General features: G+C 40.6%; 3 protein-coding genes across 4 annotated transcripts; 2 read left to right on the forward strand and 1 right to left on the reverse strand.

The window, feature by feature from the left end:
- LOC109637015 (isotocin-neurophysin IT 1-like) lies at window positions 1-4,172 on the reverse strand. Of its 2 annotated transcripts, none has more exons than XM_020099112.2 (4): window positions 2,464-4,172; window positions 2,241-2,365; window positions 1,286-1,490; window positions 1-395 (listed from the first exon to the last, which is right to left on the reverse strand). In XM_020099112.2, the coding sequence occupies exons 2-4, from the start codon at window positions 2,358-2,360 to the stop codon at window positions 250-252; spliced, it is 471 nt and encodes a 156-aa protein (XP_019954671.1). In that variant the 5' UTR covers window positions 2,361-2,365; window positions 2,464-4,172; the 3' UTR covers window positions 1-249. The 2 variants fall into 2 exon arrangements, with proteins under 2 accessions (XP_019954671.1, XP_019954672.1); XM_020099113.2 differs by having other exon boundaries at window positions 2,241-2,362; window positions 2,464-2,906.
- Window positions 4,173-4,183: 11 nt separating this feature from the next.
- znf366 (zinc finger protein 366) lies at window positions 4,184-12,913 on the forward strand. Its single transcript, XM_020099105.2, has 7 exons — window positions 4,184-4,320; window positions 6,794-7,822; window positions 7,911-8,078; window positions 8,749-8,899; window positions 9,508-9,699; window positions 11,546-11,720; window positions 11,799-12,913. Exons 2-7 carry the CDS (start codon window positions 6,801-6,803, stop codon window positions 12,302-12,304), a joined length of 2,214 nt encoding a protein of 737 aa, XP_019954664.2. The 5' UTR covers window positions 4,184-4,320; window positions 6,794-6,800; the 3' UTR covers window positions 12,305-12,913.
- A 4,162-nt stretch (window positions 12,914-17,075) lies between these two features.
- mrps27 (mitochondrial ribosomal protein S27) lies at window positions 17,076-26,010 on the forward strand. The gene is made up of 11 exons (XM_069523512.1): window positions 17,076-17,233; window positions 17,664-17,741; window positions 18,720-18,790; window positions 18,893-18,951; window positions 19,731-19,845; window positions 20,389-20,467; window positions 21,703-21,818; window positions 22,094-22,196; window positions 22,316-22,458; window positions 24,096-24,257; window positions 25,515-26,010. Exons 1-11 carry the CDS (start codon window positions 17,161-17,163, stop codon window positions 25,761-25,763), a joined length of 1,248 nt encoding a protein of 415 aa, XP_069379613.1. The 5' UTR covers window positions 17,076-17,160; the 3' UTR covers window positions 25,764-26,010.
- Window positions 26,011-26,230: the final 220 nt, after the last annotated feature.

A 26,230-nucleotide genomic window follows, 5' to 3' on the forward strand; every position in this document is an offset into this window, starting at 1 on the left:
TAAAACACAAGGCAACTTTATACTCTCTCAAAACTTTATTTCAACATGCAGATATCTGGATGACCACTGTTCGTATTCATCCCTTTTTTCATACAGAAAAATATATTGACAAGGGAACAGAGGTACAGGAGGAGCGAATTCAGAAGATGACAAACATTTAGAAATACGAAGATATGAACTACAGGCACTGTCCCATTTCATCTTTACAGCCGAAGAGTTTCATGTGAGAAATTGGGAGCCAGACTCATCTCACTGGTGGGTTTGATGAGGAGAAGTGTGACCGACCAGATGCAGGAGCCTTAAGATAATGTCACCGGGGTCGCTCCCTTCCAATTGGCCAGTTTGGTCATCTCCGTCCTCCTCGATGAGGCACGATTGGTCTGTGGCGCAACTCTCTGTGGTGAGACAAGAAGCAAGGGTCATGACTAAGATCACAGTGGTTTGTTGTTGCAAAGATATGTTTTACAACACCTCAAATTGTGACCTCAGGCTGTTTTCGGAACACGAGGGCAAAGTGTCGGAGAGTTCACAGAGGCTGTAACTGGTGTTGCAGGTATCCTATCTGACATGCATGGTTTACAGGTTTTAGAATTGACGCTTCATGGTTCAGCCCCCAGATCATTTTCTGAATTATTGCTTCACCATGAGCCAGAGCGGAGCCTCAGATCCTCCAGCAGGGCTCTGCTGACTCAAGTCCCACTCAAGGCTAAAGGTGAACCAAATTTGACTGTTATCAGGCCATCGAATAGGCGTTCTCAACACACAACTGTCCCATATAGGCTGATAGGGTCAATAAACCTACCAGTGGGTTCAGGAGGCTTTTATCACCCATTTCTTTCACTGGTCCAGTTCATGCAGCCCAGTAGCTTCTGAGAATATTTGTAATTAGCCAGGTTATCTGGCTGGTATTTGCATGAAACACTGTGGATGATGACAAACAGCAGAGATGCCTATGTAATTTGTATTACATGCATACGTGCATTAAAATACACTTTGACAACATTTAATGTGCATTAAATTGAGTCCTGCAGGCCCAGAATTACACATCCCTAGATATTTTTAACATAAATCTTATAAAGTTATAGCAGTTGTGTTTATCACTGACATGAATTAATTTTAATTATCTCCCTCTATCCTAAATATACAGATGCAGTGATTACCTCCATGTAACTAAATCAAAGTGTATTTGAGTAGGGCGATTCTTCACTACAACCAGTGAGTCAACACTGTGTTTTGTACATTTACTCAAGTATTTTACTTCAATACTAGAATTGAATTTCCTGACCTGTATCACAGCAGAGTCCTGATGCCGCACAGTGTCCTCCCTCAGATCCACAGGGTCTCCCTCCTGCCTGGCAGGGGGTGAGCAGGTAGTTCTCCTCCACACAGTGAGCTGTCTCTGGGGAGCCCAGCAGGCAGCCCAGACCCTCCCCGCAGCAGATACTGGGGCCGAAGCAGCGGCCCCTGTCTCCAGGGCCACAGGACATGCACTGGTGGAGGAAAATGTAATTATTCTGGATGTTACAGAGAATGTCAATACAATTTATTATAGGGCCTATAGAGACTATTTATCATGAACTCATGTGACAAGCTTTGTTTATTGTCCTTGAACTTGTTATGGTTCGAATAAGTATTATGGAAGTGGTGGAATGTAGTGAAGAACTTTTACTGTATATACACTTTTGAACTATTTGTAATTTGATTTTATGCTATTTAAATGTTACATTCCAAGTATTTGGAAGGCAGCGATGAACCTTTTCTCCACTACACTTATTTGACAACTTAAGTTATTGTTACTCTGCAGATACAACATATGAATACTATGAAATAATTAAACAAAATAATTATATTAGACAAATATATCATTGTAGATCAATTTACCTGGTCTCATCAATTTCAACATTACTGACACTTACAAATTGAAACACTAAAATCCAGATATATCATGTATATTATGGGACATTCTACATTTGGTATCAAATGTATATTTTTATTCTAATGTTGTCATGTACCTTTACATAAGAATGTAGGACTTTAACTCATGGCAGAGTAAGAGGGATTTCACCCACATGTGTCTCAGTTTTTCAGAATCTGAGTGTCAACTGTAAAGCCATTGGAGTCAAATTTGTGAATTTTTTGAATAAAAATTGACTTTAGTTAAGAATTACTCTTCTGCCAACTTGCTGACACCTGTGTCTGACTTTACTGTTTCATAAATCAAAGTTAAAAAAATTGCTCACCTTGCGTAGTGGTGCATCCATAATGGACCTCTTCCCGCCGATGGGACAGTTTGAGATGTAACACGCTGAACATAGAGACACAAGAAAAAGTAGGCACACGGATACAGCAGCTCCAGTCATTTCTGCTGAGAGAGTGAAGCAACGACACACAGGAGAAAAATTAAGAAAGTAATTTGAGCGACCAATCACAAAATCTTATGTTGAGAAAACAGAATTTACTCACTTGTTGCTTTAAAGTCAATGGATGACAAACTTCAAGTTCTTGTTTCAGCTGCGCCCAAATGATTCTCTCTGTTGAATTGTGCCGCTGACATGGCTTATATACTTCCAGAGCTTCTTTTGAGAGTGACACAGAAACCCAAAAGCCACTTAGAGGCCCTTAATGAGTTCACTTTAGTTATTGTCACCTCCGGAGATGACGCTGACCGCTAGGCAGGCCGGGTCAAAAGGCCGGGCAACTGTGTGGCCTGGATTGCATTTTTTCCTTTGACAATCATTAGAGACGGGCTCTCGCTGCGTGACCGTGCATGTTGGAGATGACAGAGACTCAGAGAGGTCAGGAAGAGGATGGTGAGATGAAATAACCATGAGTGGCAACGAGTGTAGCACAACTTTGATCTCCTTTTCGAGGCCCATTAAGGAGTTCCTCTTAATTAAGTGTCTTTTCTGGGACAGAAATGAAGAAAAGAACTAGGTTCAAAGGTCATGAAAGGAAGTCCATCTCTGAATCTGGGCCTTCACAGCTGCCATTTTGGCTCCACATTGCTGGAAACAGGATTTGAAGCAGAGCGGATGTTTGTCAACAGGCTAAATCGTGACGCAAAGACACAAACATGCTCACACATCTACAAATGTTCCTTTCTGTTGATACATTTCTTAATTCCGCTCAGCAATTGACGCTCACGTGTGTCCAGGTCTGAGGTTAATTGGTTCCATGAGCTAATTAACACAGCTAATGATCAGCCACAACTCATAAAAGGCTGTTTCACTGTTTCAATGATATGAGCTCAATTACTGTAGCTCCATACTGATCTGCTTACTGCCACCTCTTCTCAATTAAAAACACGCAGATAACTAACTTCATTACTAACTTCTTTGTATTGGGGAAGGAGCAGGACACTGAGACGTGGACTCACATCAGTGTATTTAGACGTCACCCAGATAGATCTTGAAGTGACCATTTGAAGACATGAAGTGGCGTAGAAACTAGACTTCAGACAAAGAGACACTTCCGCCACCTAGTGTCTGTTTTGACACACTCCATCTATTTATGCATTTGCTTTTCATTGTCTCTTAATCATCCGTCATGCGTCTGCAGGAGGTGAAAACCAATAACATGATACTGTGAAATCCATCATAACAACACACCAGACTGTGCACAGAAAATTTCCATTTAAATAAAAGTAAATAACCGTCATGCAACAACTGTCTATACACCAAAGAATTGTGGTTTACTGAGGTTGAATTTGTTGCAGGGTTTTTCTTTGAAATTGCATTAATATATACATATAGTGCACAGCCCCTGCATGATAGAAACTATGCACATATCAATTGACGATCAGATTTACTGCAATTAGAAAACCTTAACTATTTTCCACCCCAAAGTTTCTTATGTTGTCCAAAAGCTCAAATGTTGTTTTATCCCAAATATAGAAGACACATGAAATTTGATATACTTTAAATATAACATCAGTCTTCATTAATAAGTGTTTGTTGGCTGGTTAAAGAGAGAAATCAGGAAGAAATTTTCCTCCAAAAGCTTTTGCAAATCCCTATTTCATAGAGAAATGGAGATGTCTATCTAGTGTTTCCTTATTTTTCTTCAGGAAGGCACTAGGCTTGTTGACTTCCTCTCCCCTCCCTTCCTTCCTTCTCTCCGAAGGTACTCATCTGAAAAATGAGAACAAAGTGATTGTTCCTGTTCTCTTTCTTAAGTCACTTCAAATGCTATCCGTGGACGGGCGGCTCATTGTCAGGAGAGTTGCAGTGCGAGCAGGAGGGAGAGAACGCTTGTTCAGGTACACCAGCAGCAGCTGCAGGAGCACCACCACCACAGCATCACAGAAAACACACTCAACTGGTGAGTTCCACACACAGGCTTCACTGCAGCCTCACACAAACACACACTTACTTACATGGCACTGACTGGCAGACAGGCGAGGAGGGGCTTCAGATTTTAATGGATTGCTCGGAATGCACGGTGTGGCAAAGTGTGGGCTGGGGTCTCTGCACCGTGCACTGAGGAGGGAGAGGTGAGGATGATGATCCACAAGAACATTTGAAACTGGCTGGAGAACACTGAAAAGTGCAGCATGGATATCAAGTTATAACAGAATCTTGAAGCTGAATAACATTCCTGTTGCATTGTGCATGTACTTTATGTTTTCAGCATATTACTGATAACAGATCTACATCCAAATTCCTCTGTCACTATGTATTTCTTTTTGCAGAGACAAAATAATGTGTTTGATAGTAAATTTATGAATGAATCTGTTGTCCCCGCAAGTTTTATTCATTTTCATCTTGGCTTGGCCGTATGATCAGCACCCCCGCCTTTAAAAGCATCCACATACTGTTCATCTCAGGTATGGAGAGTGATGATTGGTTGGTGTTGAATTAATGCCAAACGTACGTGGAGTGCTATCCACAGCAGGGATGCTAATCACGGCACAACAGAGCTTCTCAACTTCATCATTCTCACTTGTCACCATTTTCAATTCAATCATGTTTTACTCTGCATGTATAAGGTGACATGAATATGTGTAAACTGAATGCAAATTCTAGATTATTGAAATCTGCTGCTTTTCTTTAATTTATGGGATAATAAACTGATTATGTTTGTGTTTTGGACTATTGGTCACATGAAATAAGACATTGTAAGATGTCATCTTAGTTTTCAGGACGCTTTAACGGACAATTCTTACTGTTTTCTGACAAAACAATGAAACGAATAATTTGAAAAAAAATCCCTATCTCTATACGATGACATATGACATCACATGCATCATCAGCAGCAAACAGGGCATTAACATATAACAGACGTAGTAGACCGTGCACTCATGCTAATATGGACTGACACAGATTCCAGCAGTTTCTCACTGATTAACACTGAGTTATTTACTGTAAAGAATCAATTAAAGGTCCAGTGTGTAAGATTTAGCTGAAAGGGAACTTTTGGCAGAAATTTAATGTAGAATAATCCTCATGATGTTTTCACTAGTTCATTTCATCTAAATTGTATGAATTGTGTTTTTTTTACCCCAGAAAACACCCTTTATATTTAAATACTTTATATTTACATGAGGGGGCCCTCTCTACGGAGGTCGCTATGTTTTTTACATTAGTCCAGACTTAACAAACTAAACACCTTTTGAGTTTTTATGAAAACTGAAGCTACCACAGGTTCTTTTTCATGTTTGGAAGGAGAGGGTGAGGTGAGGGGTGTTCAGCTGCAACATGCAACTTCAACACTAGATATCACAAAATTCTACACACTGTACCTTTAAGCACAACTTTTCTCAGTTCTATTTAAATGTCATGCAGAAGTAAGAAAGTTCCTCTCTGGTTATCAGCATCTCTTCATCCATGTCTATAGGACACACACACACACACACACACACACACTGCAGAAATATTATGAGAAGTGAAAAGTATGCGGGAGGTAGAGGTGAGCGTTTCACAGTCAGCTTCCTAATTTCAGGAGAGGAGTAGACCTGTGAGAAAGGAGGAAGTGAAACGTTTCAGGTTGAACACTGAAAGGTGTGGGTGTGTGACATCATACTGTACGTGTGTGTGTGTGTGTGTGTGTGTCCAGCTTCGATTCCTCCCAAAGAAATCTTCAGATTCATATCATAAATAGAAACCAGACACAAGTCTTTCTCCAAATGATGTGTCTGTTTTTGTGGCTAGAAAGTAACTGCATACAACAAATACATAAATTGTACTAATACAAGTTTGAGGTATTGCTCTGCTCTTTCCATCTTATGCTTGTTTATTAATTTACTCTACGTGCCAGGTGGAAATATTATAAATTTTTACCCCATTTATTTGATAGCTGCAGTTTCTAGTTAGGCTTCAGATTAGGATTACATATAAAACGACATGTGATAAATTTATAAAACCTCTTGCCAAAATTATCAGTGTCCAGCTGCGGCCTCTTGACAAGTGCACAGTGGTTTCTCCCTTAATTAAAATAACAGTTTAAGGCCCAAAAAGCTAAAAGTGTCCGATACTTCATATCAAACTTGATGAAGCAGAACCACAGATGTCATCTTTTCTTTTCCACAAGTCCCTTTCCCATATCAAAATATGCTGAATGCATTACCCACAATGCATCACCAGATTTTTTTTCCATCTCAGTATTAGTGATTGGTCTTCAGCCCCATCAGAAGTTGTCTGATATCGCTTGAGGCAAATCATCACATGTCATGCTGCTCTCTCTGGAGCCACAATAGTTGTATTAATGCAATTCTAGCTCTCCCCAATACTTTTAAAGAGACTTTGATGTAAAATCAGTGGACGTTTAACCCCTCCCTCTATTTGTTCTAATGCAGAGAGAAGATGGAAGCAGATAGAGTGAATTTGTCTCCAAGAAGAAGTCCTCCTCTCAGAGATGAACTCAGACCAGCACCCCAGCACAGTTTCTATCTCAGTCCTCCTCCACTCTATATCAAACCCCCCAAATTCTCCCTTCCCAGATACCCCAGGCTCTCACCCACCACTGACACCTACAGCATGTTCAGCTCACCGGCTTTCTTTCCCTTACTTGGCCCTGGTTACACTCCAAAGGAGGGATCCCAGAAACGCAAAAGAACTCCTTTCAAAATGGATGCCCAAGGAGGTGAATCACCTGACAGAGGAGAGGAGGAGGCAGGAGAGAGCAGCAGTAAGAAGACAGTAGACCTCTCCCACATCCCCTTGTCTCTCCCTCTTCACACCATTCCTTCCCCAGCTCCAAAACCCCTCCCTGGTATGATCGAGCTCAACAGACTGCAGCTTCATCAGCGATCACCGGGTATGCATCTACCTGTACAGGTGAAACAGGAGCCTCTCAGTCCTTCCCCAGTTTGGCCTCCCTCCCCTCTCCTTCTCCATCCTCCCTACTTCCCACCTCTCCACCACAGCCTCTTCCCATACCCCTTCTTCATGCCCAGCCCTGTAATGCACCTCTCCCCTGGCGCCTTCTACCCCAGAGAGGGCCTCCGACCCGGTCATCGTGCCCGTGACCGAGCTTCTCGAGGCGGGGCAACCAGCGCTGAGAAGCTGGGGTTGGACATTCACGTGGATGACAGTTACTATGTCGATGTCGGAGGTGACCAGAAGCGATGGAAGTGTCGCATGTGTGACAAGTCGTACACCTCCAAGTACAACCTGGTCACGCACATCCTGGGCCACAATGGCATCAAGCCGCACGGATGCCACTTGTGTGGGAAACTTTTCAAGCAGCTGAGTCACCTGCACACTCACCTGCTCACACATCAGGGCATGAGGCCCCACAAGTGCCAGGTGTGCCACAAGGCCTTCACCCAGACGAGCCACCTGAAGAGGCACATGATGCAGCACAGTGACGTGAAGCCATACAGGTGAATGAAGGTGTCAGGTTTTTATTTCTGCCTAATTTTGTCCAAATCTTCCTTCTCACACACACACTTTAAATTCTGCCCCCTCCAGCTGCAGCGTGTGTGGCCGAGGCTTCGCCTACCCCAGTGAGCTCCGTGCCCACGAGCTGAAGCATGAGAAAGGCCAGGAGAACGTGTGTGTGGAGTGTGGTCTGGACTTTCCCACACTGGCTCAGCTGAAGAGGCACCTGACCGCTCACCGCGGACCCACCCTGTACAGGTGAGCAGAAATATGATTCTTTCTTTTGCTGAAATGTGATCATGCACTGTTAAAGCAATAGTTTGAAATACCCTTGTTCATTTTCTTTTTGAAAGTCAGATGACAAGATTGATACCAGTCTTATGTCTGTTCTGGAAATGGGGAAGACTGTATAATCGCACCTCTAAAAAAAAAGAAAATAAAAAGCGACAATTTCTAATTTCATTTTATTTAAACAAAAACCAAAGTGTAAAAGTTTTTACGAGCTGCTCTGTTTCTTGGCTGAAACCGTTGAGAAGTCAGAGGGAGTTCAGAGAATGTTACTGCTGCAGGCAAAGAGATAATCTGGCACATAAACCCCTTTGTGAAACTGCAACATGTTCTTACACTTGGGATTTTGTTCAGATGAAACAGAGGAGATAAAACATGATAATCATTGAGCTTTGCAGCAGCTCGCAGGTGGATTTGTTACCTTTGGTCAGACCCATCCCAGCTGTTTCCACCAGCTCCCCCTCTTTGTGCTAAACGTATCTCTCAGTCGCTATATATTTGACAGATATGAGAGTGGAATCAGTCGTTCCATATAATTTTGGGTAAGAAAGTGAATAAGTAAATATTTCAAAGTAATGCTTGAACATTTCAGTTCTTTATTTGACTGTATAGAAGGAGGTTATACCTCTTGTTCCTGCAGGTGTGCAGAGTGCCAGAAGACCTTCCAGTATCCGAGTCAGCTTCAGAACCACATGATGAAACACAAAGACATCCGACCATACATCTGCAGCGAGTGTGGGATGGAGTTCATCCAGTCACACCACCTGAAACAGCACACGCTCACTCACAAAGTAGGTTTCATTAGGAGAACCAAGAGAAACGATGCAGTATTTTCTCCATGTTTTTTTTGACAGGGACTGGAAGAATAACCACGGATTTTGGAATCAATTTTGCTGTCACGTTAAAACTCGCCCATTACTCCTTGTTTACATCTTTGATTATGAAGTTTGGACTCTGTTCTAATAGGTTTCTTTGGCGGCTGTTTTCAAGCACCTTAAATTCAGACCCCTGATTTTATTTTACCCATTAACATCCAGCTTTCATCCTTTATTTCCCCTCAAGTAACTTTAGGATTGGAAGAAAACATTTTATTCAACAATGCTTTACTGTTCAGTGTACACTGTGTTAATGTGTCCCAACTCTTGACTGAAGCAATTCAAGATTTGATGTTTTGTGGTTGCACCATAGCATCTAGTGAAAATATTCTAAATGTATTTTGCACCATTTCATGCACATTCTCCCAAAACTCAGCCTGATGTATTTGGTATATCTGGAAATGTTGGTCTTTCCAATAGAAATTAAAATAAAGATCCAACAGACCAACACTTGTAGCAATCAGAAAGCAGTCTGTCAACTACATGTCTCATGCCACATACTTCCACATTCTCTTGTTCTCCAGGGCGTGAAAGAGCATAAATGTCGCATCTGTGGGCGTGAGTTTACCCTGTTGGCCAACATGAAACGCCATGTCCTCATCCACACCAACATTCGGGCCTACCAGTGCCACATGTGCTTCAAGAGTTTCGTCCAAAAACAGACTCTCAAGGCTCACATGATCGTCCACTCGGACATCAAGCCCTATAAATGCAAGGTTAGTCAAATATAACAGTACAGAGTTCCTCTTTTGGTCACTGATGAAAAGAAATGTTGCTAAACTCTACAGCGACCATAAACATTTTCAATAAAACATTGTAGTTGAACATGAGGGAACACTTTTTAATTTACCATTTTCCATTGGCAGTCAACATGGCTTTCATTTATCAGTCATTCTTTTACCTTAACTGAGTTGTCATTTTTGCGACCATGAAACACTAACAGCACTTACCCAAAACACATTTCCCTAATCCTTAGCGAGTTCTTTCTGAAGGTCGCCTCATCAGTTATATTTTAATTCTATTAAACATGTTATCCTGATAGGGGGTCAAACACAGTTGCAAATGGCAGTTAGTCTTAGCTAATTAACCTTTTGTTTAAGGCCCAAAAAACCAAAGTGTAAAAATATGTTGCAGCATAAGAGGGGGGGTTATGTGGCCAACTTTGTCACAACTGGACCAACACAAGAAAACGGTTCCCTCAGTTTCACTGTTTAGATTGAAGATCATTATTGTCATCGTACTCAGGTACAATGAAATTGAAAGAGGCTTCTCTCCAAAGGTAGAGAAGATATATAGTGTGAAAACCTATAGATAAAGGTATCAATACTCAACGTGCTGTCGTTATCGTAAACCAAATCATATTTATTGATAACTACAGCCTGGAGTATTTAGCGGCTCTTAAAGGCCTCGACACTTTTCTGCAGTGTGTGTTTTGACCTTGGTGTTTGGTGTGACGACTGAGACGATGACCAGATAGCAGAGAGGCTTTTGGCAGTGGGAGCCTCCTTGTCCATAGGAAGGATATCGCCGCACAAACTGCCTCTCTAACAATGGCCCCCCAGCCTCCCCGGAGGACGGGGCCCGCAAATAGATTTCATCTCGCTTTCTCTGCTGCTGGAGGGAGCTTCCTGTTTTCTCACGGTCCTCTTGGACAGTTTACAGTCCCTCTCTCCTCCTGAAGGAAAGGACCACCCTAATAAAAAAGAATGCAGAGGAAGGACAGCGCAGGAGTTGCCCTTCCCTGTTCTCCTCCTGGCTCTATCCCCATGTTGCTTCCTCTCTCTCTCTTTCGCTCTCTCTCTCTCCCTGACGCACAAGAAAAACAGAGAGAGAGAGAGAGAAGGAGAGAGAGACGAAGACAAAGACGAAAAACGGAAAACAAAGATATAGGGAGGATGTGTGTTTGTGTGTGTGTGTGTGTGTGTGTGTGTTTGTGTGTGTGCCTGCACATTCATTCATGATTACGTGTAGCTTTGCATTCTGAAAAAATGAGTCATCTAACAAAGGAGATTCGGCAGAGAAGGAAAAATAATAGATAATAGATGTTTTGAGGTAAAAGTACTCTATGAGTATTATCAATTTCTGATTCTTTTTAATTTGGAGACTACTGCGTTTCATGGGGAAATATTCTGGTTTTAACTGTCTCAATTGAATGATTCATAGATGATACTGAAAAAACTCAGGCATGTTTAGGGGACTTATATTAATGTATGTGCGAGTGTGTACAATTTGTTGCAGATCCAAATAATAATAATAGTATATAAATAAATGATAATAATCTGGATCTTGTGAATTGGGCCTTAGTGTGTGCTCTAAGTGACATTCTAGTTCTGCTTTTAGTTTTCATGCTAAGCTTCGCTAACTGGCTGTTGGCTCGAGCCTCATAATTCATATTCATGCATGAGATTGGTATTGAACCAATCTCATGCATGAGCTTATTTAGAAAAAATCTTGAACTTTTTCTTTAAGCGAGGACCTGAAATCTTGTTAACTGTGTAAGACCTGTTGGAAGACTTATTTAAATGTTAAAAACATATCTGGTCATACCCTTTTTTCTCCCAGCTTTGTGGAAAGGAGTTCAACAGGATGCATAATCTGATGGGCCACATGCATCTGCACTCAGACAGCAAACCCTTTAAATGCCTCTACTGCCCGAGCAAGTTCACGCTGAAGGGAAACCTCACCAGACACATGAAGGTCAAACATGGCGTCATGGACAGAGGACTGGATGAGAGACGTAAGGATCCTCAAATCTGCACTTTACTGTTCATGGCGTGCAACATGTTTTGTCTAATCATCTTTTCTCATGTTTCAGTGTTTAGGCAAAGGGGCCGTTTCTGCCTGACCACTCCGATGGGCCTCCTCACCCACTTCAGACAAGAGGAGCCGTTTGACCTTTCCCAGAAATCGCCAGGCCTGCCCAGCCTCCGTCTCGCCCAGTCTGACGGCGAGAGCGTCCCGGGGAGCTCATGTCAAGAGGAGGAGGATGAAGAGAGTTTGTACAGAAGGAGCCAGTACAGCCCGGAGGTGGACCATCACGAGCCCGCAGGCGAGGAGCAGTACAACCCTAAGCTGGAGGAGAGAGGACAGGGATCTCCAGGCGAGAAACAGACGTACCAGCAAAGTTTGACTCATGACACGGGGGCTGTGGGAGAAGAAAAAACATCATCTGTAGATCCCAGAGGTGACCAGGTACAACTCCTGCAGTCAGAAACCTCCTGCAAATCCGATTCAGAGCCAGGTGATGAGGAGGCGTACCCCCATGAAACAGGCTACAGGCAGACATGTGACTCAGAGATGGAAGATCTTCACAAGAGTTAGATGAGCCAGAGCAAAGCAAACAGCAATGAGATGATTTTTATGAGGCGGTGATCGATGAGGAAGAAAGAAACCAGAGCGGTGTGAAGGCAGCTGAATTTACAAGCACAGAGGATGAAGAGGAGCAGAGAGAATGAGGAAAAGTAGAGGAACAATTGAGGAAGATGCAGGTTTTGGGGGACGCTGATGTTTTTTTGTTGTTGTTTCAGGACACACTCCCCTGAGGAGAGAGTAGTGAGTAGGTCTCTAAATATGAATTAAAAATTAAAGCTGTGAAGCAAACTGCATGTACAGAACACATTTAGCAGAAGGTTGTGATTAGGATGTGGCTTTTCAATGAATAAAATAAAATAATGTTGCAGTGTTAACACAAATATGCAATTTTGATTTAACTTTGACTTGATTTTTTTTTACTTGTTCATTAGTGGGACAAGGAACTCATCACATTTATATGACAAAGGTTGATTAAATAAACAGATTTTATTTTATGTCTAACGTTTAGATTTCTTTTAACATAACTTTGTTAGTTTTGGAGAATGGCTGTGTTTTTAATGTCAGTGATGATAAGTGATTATTCTGCTAAATAAAGACAAAAATAAAAGCTTAAATGAATGAACCTGTGCAGTGAATCTTCTGTTTGTGTCTTCAGATGCCGTATAAACCTCCCCACGACTGTTTTTTTTGTGCTCCCAGATATAAAATCTCAATTGTTAGCGTCTCGCACATACTTTAGCAAACCTCATATGATTGCTGTGAGTTTCAAAAAAACATGCTTTTCTCCTCCTGCTTCACTTTCAAAGCAGAGGAAGAGGAAGAGAAAACACCTCTCCCCTTCTCTCTTTTAGGTTGTGATCAAACGGCAGTGACGGACACAGTAGGTGTCTCAGACAAAGGCTTCATATGTCTGTATGAGTCAGAATAAAGCATTGTTTCTGCTCAATGCAGAAGCCCCACTGCAAATAGAAATACAAGTGGATCGTAAAATCTGTTTTACAAAACAGTAGAATAACCAACATTGTCATACAGTTTGGCAATGTCACATATATCTATAGGATATATAGGAAAACATATCATTTAAAGTATAATTTACTGTGTTTCTATCCAGACTGTGATATAAAACCCAGCTCATTGGGCTTTGGTATCATGGTGTATGTCACCGAGCTGGTTCAGGTGAAAGATTCATTTCTTTTCAGATGAAATGCAGAACAGCAGCTTCTCTATTCTCACCAGGGACGACCACCGTGTCCTAAAGGGTGAAACTGCAAACAGTTTGAGGAAGTTCTCACATCCTCCTCTCCTTTCCTTTCCTCTCCTCACCTTCACATTTCAATCCCTGCTGCTTGCTCAGAGAGGAACTGCAGCGACTGGATACACTGTGGGTTTCAGTTTTTTTTTTAATCAACGTGTCCTCTCTAGAATCAGCTCCTCTGCTGAGTACCGTGCTGAGTCATCGCTGAAGACCACAGTAGACACACATGCACATTTAATGGACTTTTTAACTGTGCAATATTCAGCTCTGCCGGTGAAATACAATGGTTCATATTCTGTTCTTACGTCATTTATAGTTTTCATTTATGCCTTTCAACATAAGTATTCGATGCTACTTAATTAGTTCTTTACTGATTTTTATTTTTCATTGACCTCTTACTGCTGTAACTTTGCAAATGTCCCCACTGGGGGAATTAAGGATCAACTTATCTTATTTGAATAATGGGTAAAACTGATCACAGCACAGAGATGCAGTGAAAGATGATGTTTCAGATGTTGACTTTATTGGTTTTGTGTTTTTAATGAAATGAAACTTCAGTGCTCATGAGAATCCGCACAGACACAGGAGAACAGGTAGATACTGAAGGGATGGGAAAATTACCTCTGCTGTAAGACACAATGGTTCTGCTTTGCAATGAAATTAACATGATAATTATTACCATGACAACATGATGTCGACACGATGACAAGAAAATGTTTCATTAGAAAATGAATTAATTCAGATCATCCAGATTTCACGATCTGAGACTTCGAGAAGCTTTAAATTACAGGGAGGCAGCAACAAATTATTTTTTTCAGTATTATCTAATCTGCTGATCTTCAGTTCACTGTGATGAACATTTTTGAAAACAACAGTAGTAAGGTAACAACTAGTAAGGATTTGATTACTCCATTAATTATATCATCTCTGGGGACATTACATGTTATAGAATATTAGTAATTTAATATCATCTTGTGGGTCAAATTTTATTAGCTGTTATTGTCTTTACTATTAAGTTATAATTAATATTTTCTAAAATCTTTTTGAGTCAATATTATAACTGATTCACCATTTTTCAATGATCTTGTTTGTGTTCCACTAGCCTGTATGAAAAGTACCGTACAAATAGATAAGGTTTGACTAAACAAGTTCAATATCTGATGGAGCTGGAAACTGGTTTAGTTCAGGTCATTCATAAATGTTTTCTTGTCCATTGATAAAGTGCTGATCAGATTATCCATTGATTGCTTGATTGACAGGAAATTAATCTTATCTGATCTTAATCTGATCTCCTTTGTTTCATATCACGTAAATATATTTAGATTCTGGAACTAAACTAATCACATTTTACACAATTCCCTTACACTTTGATTTATTGATAAAGGAAAAATGTTATGTTGTTATAGCCCAACACATTCCCTTCAAAATGTACTGAGATGTTATGCAGTCAAAATAATTACTGCACATTACTCATGAAATACAGATAAGAACACTTAAGAAAACTGGAAGTGTTTTTCCCATGTTTCATAGTACTAAGAATACATACATTTGTATGCAAACACCAGACATCTGTCCCTCTTGCTGGAAAACACCCCATGCAATTCATTTCGTATCATGTATAATCAATTTTCACAGTGTCACAAGCCTCTCTGTCTCCATTATCTACTCAGATACCAAAATCAGATACAACACGGTGGAAGTGAAATAAAAAGGGAAGCAGACAGGGGATGAAAACAAATAATTCACCTCACTTCTTGGAACCACTTTCACAAACACCTTTTCAGAGTGGAAGAGTGTGGGAGCAACATTGATATTGACTTTTTAAAGAAAATGAATGTATTGCTACTTGCAAGATTAACATTTAATGTCCAAGAAACAAAATAGCATGTAGAATATTTGACTCCATTGGTGCTTAATTCCTGAAAAGAGGCCATATCCCTTGTTTGTATGTTTAGGACTGTCCACTTCCTGTCTGTTCTCTGTGGTGCAGCTCAGGTAAGACCTTCCTGTTTTGCTGGACAGTGAGAAAATTAGATGGCGCTGACATTTCTTCCATGTTTTGTTTTATTAAACTGTCCCACCCCAGACTAAACCTGTTACCTCCTCTGACCTGCAGCCAGGGTGTTGACTGTAACCCCAGTTGACGACTGTCCTCCTGTGCACAGAACAAAACCCTGGCTCACTGACAGAGAGGTGAGGGGACACATCAGGTCAGTGGCCCTGCTATTCACAGACACGTTTAGACATATTTAGACTCAGCTTTAAAACAGCTCAGCTCTGTGTTTTTAATGTGATGTACTATCTGCTTCATTGTGACAGTGTGTTACTGATTTATTGTTTTTAATATTTCAAACACAGCTGGAATCTGTTCTGACAAACTTCAGGAACAGTTATCAATGATGCTGGGATTCTAACATTGAGACTTTTTGTGGGTTTTCAGCGCAACGGTACAAAGTGAAGCTCTTACACTTTCACTTCTGTCTACTTATCTGCTCCTTCTCCTCCTTTAATAAACAGCACCCTCTGCTGTCTGTTCTTTATGAGCCAAGTGTGAACGATTGCAAAGAATATGATTTAGCATTAGTTCCAAAAAAGAATGAAAACTAAGAGTAAACTACTAAATAATAAAGAACATTTTAAGAAATGAAATTAAAGTCTATTTACAGAAAATGATTTCACTACATTGGTCCTGCTCAAGAGTTCTCATGTAAATTATTTTCATATTCAAGACGTCTTCTTTTATGAGATGATTTATAAGCACAGTGATGCGACAGAGTTACTTTGATTCCACCCAGCCAATCAATGTATGTGTGTTTTATTCATGGCAACAACTTTGTGCAATAACAACAGTCCTCAACATTCTACATCAAATGTATAGAATAGAATAAAAAAGCTTTTGTTTTCCACTTGTGTGAAAATGTTTTCTTTGGCAGAGCACATGAAGTGATAATATGTTACTAAAAAAAGTCCCATGACAAAGACAGTTCACACACACAAGTACACACACACACACACACACACACACATACATACATGAGATTCCACTACCAAAATTGTTAAAAAAATACAATATGTAGAATTACACGAGTCTGTAGAAATACATGTTTTAAGGTAAAAGTGCTTGAATATTAACAGCTCATACAACCAAAAGTATGTCTCTTGTAATATGACAGTAGATGGACATAAATATTTCTTTGGGCTTAATATGGAAAGTAAATACTTAATTTTTGTCACTTTTATGTATTTCATGTGATATTATAACCTGTGATATAGAAGCTGAAGTGAAAATATCCAACTTAACTCATTCAGGGTAAGTTTTTATATATTTTTTAAAATTCCAATCATTTTATTTTCTCGCTTTAACTTTATGGTAAACTCCCACATTTTTAAAATCATCTACCATTTTGTCTTCAAGAAGGTTTTGTTAAAATACTTTGTCCGCGCAAATAAATAATTGTTAATAATTAATCATTTAAATAAACATTGCAGGATTTACATTCAGTTCACCGCGTCTCGTCTTTTCTTTTGGTACGACCCTCTGACGTCATTTCGGAGGAAACAGAAACATGCCGCGGTCCTCCCCCGGACTCGGAAATAGTATCGTCCAAAGATGGCGTCCTCCGTGTTGAGTCGATGTGTGACTGCTGCTGCCAAAGTGAACCGTCTCTCTCCGTCTCTGTCAGGTCAGACTCTGAACACAGCCTGAGACTGAGGCTGCGAGCCACAGCTTCACCTCCAGTCATGTCCTCCTGTGTGTGACCTGATGGTGTGTGTGTGTGTGTGTGACCTGATGGTGCTTGTGTGTGTGTGACCTGATGGTGCTTGTGTGTGTGTGACCTGATGGTGTGTGTGTGTGTGTGTGTGACCTGATGGTGCTTGTGTGTGTGTGTGACCTGATGGTGCTTGTGTGTGTGTGACCTGATGGTGCTTGTGTGTGTGTGACCTGATGGTGTGTGTGTGTGTGTGTGTGACCTGATGGTGCTTGTGTGTGTGTGTGTGACCTGATGGTGTTTGTGTGTGTGTGTGACCTGATGGTGCTTGTGTGTGTGTGACCTGATGGTGCTTGTGTGTGTGTGTGTGTGTGTGTGACCTGATGGTGTTTGTGTGTTGCAGTCAGAAGATGGTTGCTCTCAGCAGCTTACACCGACACCAGACTGTGGGAGGCGAGAGAGAAGGACCCTCATAATCTGGGTAAGAGATCCAACTGAAGGGAACCTACGCCCACCGAGCACTTTATTAGGAACACCTCGCTGCTTATCAAACTGCTAATGCTAAATACTGTTTGTGAAATGAAAATTGAAATAAACGGCAGGTTAGATCTGCATTTTCCTCTTCAATCACATATTTCCTGATTTAACAAATAAATAAATGTGCTTTATGTAACATTTTGAGAGTGCAGTTTATTGTTGTTTTAATTTAGTATTAAGACACATTCAATGTTGCAGGACTGACTAGGTGTTGTAGTGGAGCTTATACTGTGTGTGCGTGTGATCAACACAGGATGGCAGTGTAACACTGCAGCTTCACGGTGCACTGATTGATAAGCGTTCAGTAGAATGGCTATGATTATCACTCAGCCCATCATGGCCCATATCAACTCAATTTAAATTAAGATTTGAATTTCTTTAAATCGAGCTGAACTGATGATGAAGCATACAAACTGGTGATTCCCTACTGAGTCGGGATTATCTCAACTACACATTAGTGGTAGTTACAGGTTTATAGCCCTATTTGTTACTGTACAGTCACTGAAAAGAGCCCGCCCCCAGTGAAATTCCATCTGCTAGATCTAGATTTTTTTTGGGATCCGCACCAAATACACTCATAGAAATCAGTCCACTAATTATGCCCAATTTAAGCATCAAGATCCATCAATTTTTCCCTGGGAAATTCGTCAAAATGTAAAATAAAACACCATATCTCAAAATCTTTAAGAAAGAGACAAACATTTCCTGGAACCGCCCCTTTGTCTAGATCCACACCAAAATGTAATGGCTTGTTTATGGCTCATGTCCAATGCTTCCACCAAGTTTCATGAAAATCTGTTTAAGCAGGTGTTACCACTGGGATATGTTACTATAAAATAAATTCTTAACATTTTGATTAATGCTTGTTTATTACATGTTAAACTGTGTAATAATAGTGTTGTGTGTGTTTTTTTGGACTCAGCTGAACTGGCTGCCACGATGGACAGGACCTATGACAAGAATCTACCAGTTAGCTCTCTGACTGTGTCGCGGGTAAGCTGTGTCCACACTGAAATGGACTGTTTCATTTGTTCGGTGGCAAACCTGCCACTGTTAAACTAACAAATGTGTTTATATTTTCTGTTTGTGTTTCAGTTTGTTGACAACATATCATCTCGGGAGGAAGTAGATCAAGCAGAGTATTACCTCTACAAGTAAGAGGAATTAGTTTTACTCTTTCTGCGTCTGCGAGTCTTTGTCAGATATCTGCTGCTGCCTTGGTTTCGGTCCACTTCACCAACTTGTGTGCTTATTTTGGAATGAATTGTCTGTTTGGTTTGTCTGTTTTGGTTTATGTTCGGTCACATGCTTTTCTTTGTTCAGGGCAACTCCAGACTTTCCTGTTTACTCCCTCTTCTGGAATCTGCACCCATTCTTGTGATTACAAGACTTAGGATATTTCCCAATCACACACTTGTTTGAGGCCCATTCATTTTCATAATTGAGTTAGAACTGAATAACAAACTCTCCACTTTGGAAAGTTTCTGAGTAAAAAACACATTGAACTGTTTTTGATGCGTTTGGTTTTCACACATTGGTGATATTTCTGTACAAAGTTGTGTGATTCAGCAGCTAAAAGGTTTATTACACATTTGTGACATTTGATCACAGCTGCATGTTACTTCTTTTCTTTTTCACATCCCCCCTGTTAGCTGTGTGCAGATTTATATGTTTATTTCCCCCCCGCCGAGGAGGTTTTGTTTTTACCCCTTTTTGTTTGTTTGCTGGTTTGTTTGTTTCTAAGCAAGCGGGTCAGAGAACCTATTCAAATTGTGTTTAGATCCAGGGAATAATTCATGGATCTTAATGAAAAAATGTTTGGAACTTATATCTATGAGTGTGGAATTTGGTGCAGTTTGGTTGAATTTAAGAGGACTGTTGGGGCCATTCAGGTACATATATGTGTACATACATGTGTTTTTTATTCCTCCAGGTTTCGTCACAGTCCAAACTGTTGGTACCTGCGAGACTGGACTGTTCACTGCTGGATCAGACAGTGTCTAAAATACGGGGCCAGGGATAAATCCCTGTACACGCTTAAAAACAAGGTACACGCATCATATTCTATTCCCTCTGTTATTTAGAAGAGGCTCATCGTCAGAACCAGAGAGGAAATGTAATCAGCGGCTCTGATCAGGGCTGACAGCTGCAGTTATCTTCCAGGACGGGAGATTATAGATCCCATCTTAACAACCCAGATGCATTTTCAAACCGATCTGAGCAGCACAAATAACATCAAACATGTTTGACATTTCCCTAGCATGTGTACTGTTCTTGAATGAGTCGTACTATCTGGGAATCGTTGCATTATTCCAAAGGCAGAGACATCAACTGGCCGGTGATGTGTTTACAGTGAGGTAAAGCGGTGTATACTCTGTCAGTATGGCTGCCTGTTTTGATTGGTGTCAGTGATGCTGTAGGAATCTGCAGTTGTTATTGTTGTGCATGGTATACAACGTCTTTACCAAATCATGTCGAGTAAACAATGTTGAAGGATAAATAATGTAAAAGATCGAGTTATGTATGTGGCGTGAATATTCAAAGTGTGTGTTTGTTTGTGTGTGTGTGTATATGTGTGTGTGTGTGTGTAGGTCCAGTATGGAATATTTCCAGATGATTTCACCTTCAACCTGCTCATAGATCCTTACATAAAGGATGGAGACTTTAAAAGTAAGTAACATTTTTCCCATGAAAGATTTACGGAGGAAAAAAACAGACAGACAGTTGAAATTAAGTACAAGCTGCTGCGGTTTTCCGTGTTTGTTGACTGTGAATAATGCCAGGAGTGGGAGCTGCCTGTCAAATCACTAAAATCATATTTTAAACATTTCTTCCCTTGTTTGTAAAAGACAGAGGTAAAGGAGAAGCCTGATTACGTCTCTGACATTAGACAGTAAACAGTGTCGTTTTTCAACTAATGAAGGCAAATAGTTCTATCACAGTGTTTCCAGGTGTGTGGTAAAGTTTCTTTCTTCTGATAAAATGCTGAGTTCACTGTTTGTTATGACTGTGTCTCTTCAGAACTGTTGCTCAAATCTGACATTTCTTTACTGTTAAAGGAGGAGTTACTTAATTATATTTTTCACCGTCAACAAAACCCCTTAAAACACAACAGTGTATTGATCCCACTCACTTCAAAACCTGATTTGTCCTATTCCTCTGTTTTTATGGTGATTCATAATTGTCCAAAAACAATTAAAAACACATCAGAGAGTCACATTGTTGCACTGAATGACAAGTCTTCATTACAATGAATGTAGGGCACCGTAGTTTTTTTTATTTCAGTCAAGACTACAGACACAATCCATAACGTTAGTACATCGTCTCATCTTGCCCTCCTCCTCTGTAGTAGTTAGATGACACCTGACAGGACAGTAATGCTCGTAACATACATTTATTTGCATTTCTATTTGCTTATATTCTTATAAGTTGTTTAAAATTATGATGGAAACTTGGATAATGATGGCTCTAGTATTTCTCCATTATAGGAAAAATATAGAATAGCAGCAGTTTTATCCTGTGTACCCAGTGTAACTTCATCGCTAAGTTTTGGCTGAAGTTCCTCTCCCTGGAAAGCTTTCCAGATTCACACACGCGAGCGGTTTCTTCAGAAATTTGATAATACAAGTGATATTAAAGTGTTTCATCAAAGAACACAAAGTTTCAGTATCGCTTTAACTTGACCAGGGTTAAACTGACTCTCTCCTACTCTTGTCCTAAAAACACTGTAATATTTGCTACAATTAGGTTGAGAAGCATTACAAAAATATTATTTTAGATGGAAATATCTGAAAACAGCAGCCTGACAGACAGAAATAAAGAAAATCAATGCTAACAAAACGTCATTAGAGAACAGCAACAATGACATTATAGGGTATCCCTGACATGATGTCTCTACCGTACAGGTGCGTGCTCTGTGGTGGAAGAAGTGATGCTTCAAGAGGCCTTCGACCTTCCCTCCACTCAGATTCTGTCTCTCTACGCTCTGGGCTCTTATGTCGCAGCCAGACCACAACTCACTGTGAGTGAAACTGCAGCCGCAGCAACATGGACGGCCTTATGAAAATAAATGATAGCAGAGTATTCTTACTCTTGGCAGGAATGCAGTACATTACTCCTACGGTAAAGTCATCAATGACATGTTGAATGACTGCTGATGCTCAGAGTGATGTATGAGGGCTTTATTCATTTTGGAAAAATGGATTCCTGAAAGTCATTAGTGTGTGAATGTTTGTAGCAGAACCAACCAATGTGCTTCCAGATGAAATGTGTGCACTTGTTCCTCGCTGTGTTCAGATGTCAGAGGAGCGGGCTTTGGGTGCGTCGCTGCTCATTTGTGGACTGAAGCAAGACAACTCTGTTGGCCTGAGTGCTCAGCTACTTGGAAATGCTCTCCTAGGTGTGTGTTCTGAAGTTTCCTCCCCTATTACCTTGTTTATTTTTGCAATGGTTGATTGGTCCAACACACTTTCATTATGCTCCCTCTCATTTATTCTCATTCTCCTTTTCCCCATCTAGGCAAAGTAGAGATGTTAAGGGGCATACACACCGTGTTCAGAGGCATGCCTCTCTTCTGGGGTCGTGGATATCTGGACCGAGCGCTGGCTGTCATGGAGCGGGTAGCTGCTCCTTCTGATGACATCAAGCTGTCCAAAGACATGGTAAGAACATAGACATTTAAATAACTGATCTCAAAGTTGATTGTTATTTAATTGTATTTGTTTTCAAGCACTAACACAGTATCATTGGGAAACCTAGGTGACTATTGGATCTTTGACTTGTATTGATCCAGTCCCCTGTATTTGTATCTCTGACCTCGATAAGCACAGTAGATATTGTTTTCTTCAGTGTTTCTGCTTTCAGCTACATCAATTAATTCACAGCCCGCTCAATTTCTTGTGTGATATTAATCCCTGCAGTTCAATGCATGGTGTTAGCATTTGAGATTACATTATCCTGAATAGATGCATCAGAATCTGTACAATGGGAGCAAAATAGTTGCAATGTCAGAAATGACAGTCCGTCTGTATATGGAATGCATATCTCCAGAACCATTAATCATATTCACCACAGGATAAACAAACAGCCCAGTCCAAACAGACGTATTTAGAACTGCCACTGCACTAGTATAAAAGAAAACACGATAAAATCAAGGCTCTGCAGGAAGTGGAAACCATATTCTTGTTTTCTTATAAAATTAGGACAGCAGTGTACCCTTTTTATACCAAGCTTAGCTAAACACGTCCACGCCAATGAATGAAAGAAACACAGCATGCAGTGTTGTGAGGTCGGCTTATTTCTGATTAGCAGGTCTCTGTCATAGTCCACACATAACTCCTAATATCAGTGACATCACATGTGGTGTATGTTACAGGCAGAAGAGAATAACAGTACAAACAGTGCACCATAATACACAAACATGACTCATACAAGCACTGATAACAAACACACAGCATGAACAAAACACCCTGTGCTCATTAGAACCTTGGACGTTTGTTATTGACCTCCTCTTCAGGCTGTGACGACAAACAAACACATTTCCCAAAGTGTTTGATTATTGCTGAGAGATCGTGTGTTTTGGGTGAAAATGCTGCATAGTGTCAAAGATTGATTGTGGTTCTGCTCAACATCATTACACGTACGCACGTGCACACACACGCACACACAATAGAGACAGACATCTGTTACTCTCCAGGTGTGGTGTGTGACATAGACGGTCTTCATCCGCTGAGATGGAACACACATGCTGTCATATTGCTTTTATTTTTACATGTATGCACGTACATGCAACCGGGTGTAGCGCCGCTAATCCGGCCTGCGCTGTCCAGTCCAATAGCTGAGCTTTGTTCACGTCTAATGAGATTCTGAAGGGCCTGGAGCGCCAAGCATGTCTGTGAGAATTACCGCAACAGGAATTAATGCAGCCAGCGAGACGGCGGCTCAGCAATAATGTAGACGGAGCAGATAACGCCACAGGACACAGAGGAAATATTACATCTCAAATGAAGGTGCTGGCGACTGGCACCTCAGGTCACTGTTAATCTTACCTCGTCTCTGAGAAAAAGAGGTGACTTGTTTTCACCCTCTTTCCTCTTTATATGCCTGTTCCGTCATCAGTCAAATAAGGAAAACCTGAACATATCAAATAATCAGGTAATATGATAACACACAAAAAGTCTTCAGGCCCTAACAGCTATTTCAGAAGATTTCAAACTTCACGTCATATTAATTCGAAAAACATAAAAAATGATTTTAAAAAAAAATTGTCGTCCTAACATTCATTTCAATTTCTTTTCAGCTGAACTACGTGAATGACTTGCTGCAGGAGTTGTCTTCCACCTCAGACTCTGAGTCCTCCGGAGAGGAGTCAGGAGGAGAGGAGGACAAGAAAGAAGAAGCGGTAGATGAAGAGGATTTGGCCGAGCAGGCTAAGCTTCCTCAGTACGTCACCAGATTCAAGGTGGGTTTCTATTTTACTGTGATTCCTGTCATCAGTAACTTAAGGTTTTTGAGTAGAATCTTAGAATCTTATTTTTTTTTTTTTATTATTTCATTAGTATAGCACACAAACATGGATGGCACAGTTGTGGTTAACACCTCACAGCAGGAAGGTTCTTGGTTGGTTCTTTCTGTGTGGAGATTGCAGTTCTCCCTGTGACATGTAGATTGGGGTTAGTCTGTATTTCAGCCCTGCAGTACACTGGTGACCTGTCCAGGATGTACCCTGCCTCTCGCCCAATTTCAGATGGGAGTGGCTCCAGCTCCCCCCACTACCCTTAAAGGATAAGCCGTATAGATCATGGATGGATTAAACACACTATCAAGAAAAATATTCAGTCTGAGCTAAATTACAGTGTTTGATGACAAAATTACTTTAACCTAAAGTAATGAGACAATCGTCAGTGTATTGAATTATCCAACTAGCAAATAAAATAGGGGATGATGAAACATTTTCATCTGTTTAAAACCCAATCGTCTGCTTTGGAAAATTATTGGCATCATCTGGCATCATCTCCATGATAATAATTAGACAGTGATTTGCAGGTGAAGATGACTCTTCTTCAATTTAAGATTGTATCCTGCTTTGTTCTATTGTCAAAAGGCAGAGGAAGTTTCATTACATCTCTCCAATTCATTCAAATAAAGCTACTTAAGGGAGCTGCTGAAGTGTTTTTAACCACACTCGTCCTGTGAATTGTTCTAATTGCATTCAGTGTTAAACTCACTTAGATGCTTTTTGTTTGTTCTGAAGATCTAACAAATGTTTTGGACAGATTTCCGTCCCAGTAACGCAGTTTCATCCTTGTCTATTAGCTTTTATTCTTTTCTACTTCCCTTTCTTTTTGGGCACATTGATGTTTTAATCATGGAAGGCACACCAGTTAAATTCCAATGAATTAAATCAAGCTGCACCAAATCCTACACACTCATAAATATTAGTCCCTAAATGTGACAGATTTTCTTTCATCAAAATCCAAGAATTATTCTGTGGGAAATTTGTGAAAAGCTTTCTAGCAATATTACATGTTTTAATAACACTGATTTCTAAATTGACCTTAACATATTTATAGACTCAAGGAAATCTGTCTGCTTTTGGGGGGGTTCAGCAATGTCTTCACAGAAGCTGGAGTATTTGAAATGTATTTCATTATTTAAATAATGTAGTGAGGTCACCGTTTGACGCCTTCAACCTTTTCTTGCTTCTCTGCCTCCACAGGAGCTGAGCTGCCAGCTGGAGACTCAGGGTAAAGTGGACTCTGCCTCCCTCCAGGAACTGGTGAGCACTCTGGCCCAGCAGAACCTGGCTGCAGCAGAGAAACCAGACTTGGAGCAGTACGAGAGCCGGTTGCAGACCTGGGAGGCCGAGAAGAGGCAGCTGATCCAGAGAGAGAAGGAGATGAGGGAGAAGGCCAAACAGGAGAAAGAGGAGAGGTTAGCTGCCAAAGCTGCAGCTCAGCAGGCATGAAGATGGAGCTGAACCAACACCACTGATCTGTCCTCAGAGTATGTACAGAAAAGTTGTTTATGTGTAGGAGATAGCAAATAAAATTGTGAAATATTACATCTGGTTGTTTCACTAGTTACTGTTGTAAATGGTCAATTATTGTTTTTTGTAGCTGATAAATATTGCTCTGTTTTTATAAAGTTAATTTGGGTTAATTGAAAGTATAATGTCACAATAAAATAATTTCCATGTTCATTTGTCACAGAAATACTGTCCTACTTTTATTGTATTTCTGTGCAGGACTATGGGATGATATCATTTTTGGAACACACGCTCACATCAATTGTTAGGCCTGATGGTTGTGGTGACCTCATGTAATCAAAAAGAAGGGAGAAGCTGGGGAAAGCTCTCCACATCACATCCTCCCACTCCTTTTCCTCTCTGCCCACACTGTGAGTGTGTCTCTGTCAGTCAAAAGCATCTCTGGG

This window comes from Paralichthys olivaceus, chromosome 4 (genome assembly GCF_024713975.1).
Source record: "Paralichthys olivaceus isolate ysfri-2021 chromosome 4, ASM2471397v2, whole genome shotgun sequence".
NCBI lineage: Eukaryota > Metazoa > Chordata > Actinopteri > Pleuronectiformes > Paralichthyidae > Paralichthys > Paralichthys olivaceus.